The sequence below is a fragment of the Poecilia reticulata genome, linkage group LG15, assembly GCF_000633615.1.
Source record: "Poecilia reticulata strain Guanapo linkage group LG15, Guppy_female_1.0+MT, whole genome shotgun sequence".
NCBI classification, from domain to species: Eukaryota; Metazoa; Chordata; class Actinopteri; order Cyprinodontiformes; family Poeciliidae; genus Poecilia; species Poecilia reticulata.
The window spans coordinates 29,972,387-29,975,262 of NC_024345.1; the positions used below are offsets into that span (position 1 = coordinate 29,972,387).

At 49.7% G+C, this 2,876-nt stretch overlaps 1 protein-coding gene across 1 annotated transcript in view; it reads right to left on the minus strand.

Moving 5' to 3' along the window:
• Positions 1-6: 6 nt before the first annotated feature.
• The window catches only part of opn4a (opsin 4a (melanopsin)), a 16,232-nt gene continuing 13,362 nt past the window's right edge, over positions 7-2,876 (minus strand). Inside the window, exons 6-10 of the mRNA XM_017308833.1 lie at positions 2,703-2,869; positions 1,408-1,600; positions 1,173-1,337; positions 648-704; positions 7-555 (exon numbers count right to left, since the gene is read on the minus strand). Coding sequence (XP_017164322.1) covers positions 391-555; positions 648-704; positions 1,173-1,337; positions 1,408-1,600; positions 2,703-2,869 — 747 coding nt within the window. The 3' untranslated portion in view covers positions 7-390. The remainder of the gene's footprint in view (positions 556-647; positions 705-1,172; positions 1,338-1,407; positions 1,601-2,702; positions 2,870-2,876) is intronic.

The following is a 2,876-nucleotide window of genomic DNA, read 5'->3' on the forward strand; positions in this document are numbered from 1 at the left end:
ACATGAGTTCAGCTAATGCTAACATGCTAACCACAAGTATTAGCTTTGCTAATGCTAATGCACTAACCATGACTGTTAGCTCCATTAATGCTAAAGTTCAATTACAATACAGTATCTAGTGGAAGCTAACATAAAAGCGCTAAACAAAACATTAGCTCAGCTACTGGTAGGTTAGCAGATTAGCAGATTAGCGCCCACCACTGCAGTTTGTTTAGTTTTATTACTTTCACATCAGAAACTTTAAAACCTGGAATCAGATCTTTGGTTAAAACAGATCCAACATCCTGTGACGTTTATTTTATGGAAACAAAATGAATTTAGTTTAGATCAACAGGTCTCTGGTCTCATCTGCTGGGATCAGAGCCGGTCACATGACTGGGGGGCGGGGCTCTACCCTGGCCCCGCCCCCAGGATGCCGCCGGACGCTTTGGGCCGGGACGTCCGCGACCCGCTCCGGCCGATGGACAGGAAGGGGCTGGTCTCTGAGGTGATGACGATGCTGGGGATCCGGCCGATCTGTCCCCTCATCAGCTGTCCCTCTGAGGCGTCCCCGCTCTGTCCAGGGAGGCAGGGACATAGAGGTCAGAGGTCAGCAGGGGGACAACATGGAGGACATACAGAGGTAAGGGACGGTCGTCTCCACTCACATTTGGGACGCTGCTGCGTTCACTGACTCCTCCCATGGACATGGTGTCAAACGACGTCTGGAGGAGACAAAGAGACCAGATGTCAGCTGGACAGTCTGGGACAAACCAGAGACAGAGGACAGACAGTCTCTGAAGTCCAGAAGGCCGAACTGGAACAGGTCCAGATCCACCAGAGCGCCGGAACCAGGAGGTTCTGCAGGAGACGAGCGTCCTGTCAGGTCCAGGTTGGTCCTGAAGGACAATGTCCCTCCAGACGTCCCACAGCAGCAGACGGCGCAGTGGGACCGTCTGCTGCTGTTCAGACGAAACAAATCTGATGTGAAGCCAGATCCGGATCCAGATCAGATCCAGATCTAGATCTGATCCTGATCCTGATCCGGATCCAGATCCAGATCCAGATCCAGATCCAGATCCGGATCCGGATCCTGATCGAGATCCAGATCCGATCCAGATTCAGATCCTGATCCTGATCCAGATCCTGATCCTGATCCAGATCCAGATCCGGATCCAGATCAGGCGTTTTACCTTTTCAAAGATTCCTGAGTCGTGGTTCCTCAGCTTGGCCTTGAAGCTGGTCGACCGTTTTCCGCCCGGCGGCTCGGCGGTGTCTCTGCTGATGTCACAGGAAACCTGGCGACTCGCCGGCCGCGACCCCAGACTGGACAGGTCGGCCTCCGTGTCCGTCAGACCCTGCAACAGGAACGCTAACGCTCAGCGCTACTTCCTGTCTGCAGAGGAAACGCTGCGGTGTGCGTCTCACCGATTCGCTGTCGGAGGCGGAGGAGAGGCGGGACTTGGCGGCGCCGTGCCGGTATTGGCTGCTGATGTCGGAGCTCTGGCTGGTGACGGTGGAGCGGCGCGTCGACAGGAAGCTGCTGCTGGAGGAGCGAAGGTCACGCAGACGGACGCACAGCAGCGCGCCCAGACACGGGACGTACTTGGCCAGAGCCAGCCTGGAACCACAGAAGAAGAACCTCTGAGCCACTAACACCACCAGGTCCGACCAGCAGGGGGCGGCACCAAAGCACTCAACCTGAGCGCTGTAAAAACTCATCCTGTGAGTTTAATTCATGCGCTCCAGTTAGCAGCCATTAGGATGATTCAGGTTTCATCCAGATTAACGTCCTGATCGATCAGCCGCCGCCTCACCGCGTCCATCTGGAGCATCAGCTGACCCACTTCCTGTTTACTCTGAAACGGGTCAACATTTACACAAAACCAACTCAATTATTGAATCAACAAGGATCCACAGCTGTGCTTTACGGCGATTCGGGGGAGTTTTACAGATTTAACACATTAAAATATTTAATAATTAAGATTCTTGTTGTAAAGACGACACTAATATAGAAATGAAAGAGAAAAAGAGAATAAAACCAAGCTGCTTCTTGGGGTGGGGTGTATAAACTTTTTGTCATATGGACCAAAACGGTGTAGTCAAAGTACAGGTGGGCCAAGGAAAAATAAATAATTTATTTTATGTATTAAAATGTTTCTATTTTTCAAATTATTTTAGGTTTAGTGAACAAATTTATTTCGTTATTAAACAAGATTTGGATCGTTGGTTATATTCAGACAAGTGTAATAAATAAAATAAAAGCTGATCTGGTCTGCAGCAAAGTCGTTTTCCAGTAAACTTTCTGGATAAACGTGTTATAAACTGGTTATAAACAGTTAATTATTTCTGTTGTACTTTATATTTTGCATGGCAGAAAAATTATCTGGGTGATATTTTTACCCTGATTAAAATCAAAAAGTTTAATAAACAAATTTCTTGAACTGCTTATGGGGGCCAGAACAAATCATTCAAAGGGCCCCAAACGGCCCCCGAGCCACGCTTTGGACACCCCTGTCTCAGGGCCTCCAGGCCAGCAGGGGGCCACCAACAGCGCTGTAGGATTAAAATACAACTTGTTGCGTTTAAAGGAAAATGTCAAAGAATTTAAAATGGATCAGAGTTTCGAATGGAAATTTATTGGAGTGGTAATCATGCTAACCCAGCTAATTGCTAAATGCTAACGGTGTGTGGCGCCGCCCTGCTGGCCCAGCGGGTCTCACCTGTACTTCGGGTGTGTGATGGCGTAGATGATGGGGTTGTGGATGGCGGAGGCCTTGGCGATGACGGCGGGGACGGAGTTCATGTAGGGGGTCAACATGTCTGCGTACCTGAAGCAGAGCCAATCACATCGCCTCGTTAAGCCCTCAGCTGTGTCTGTCAGGCACCAATCACAA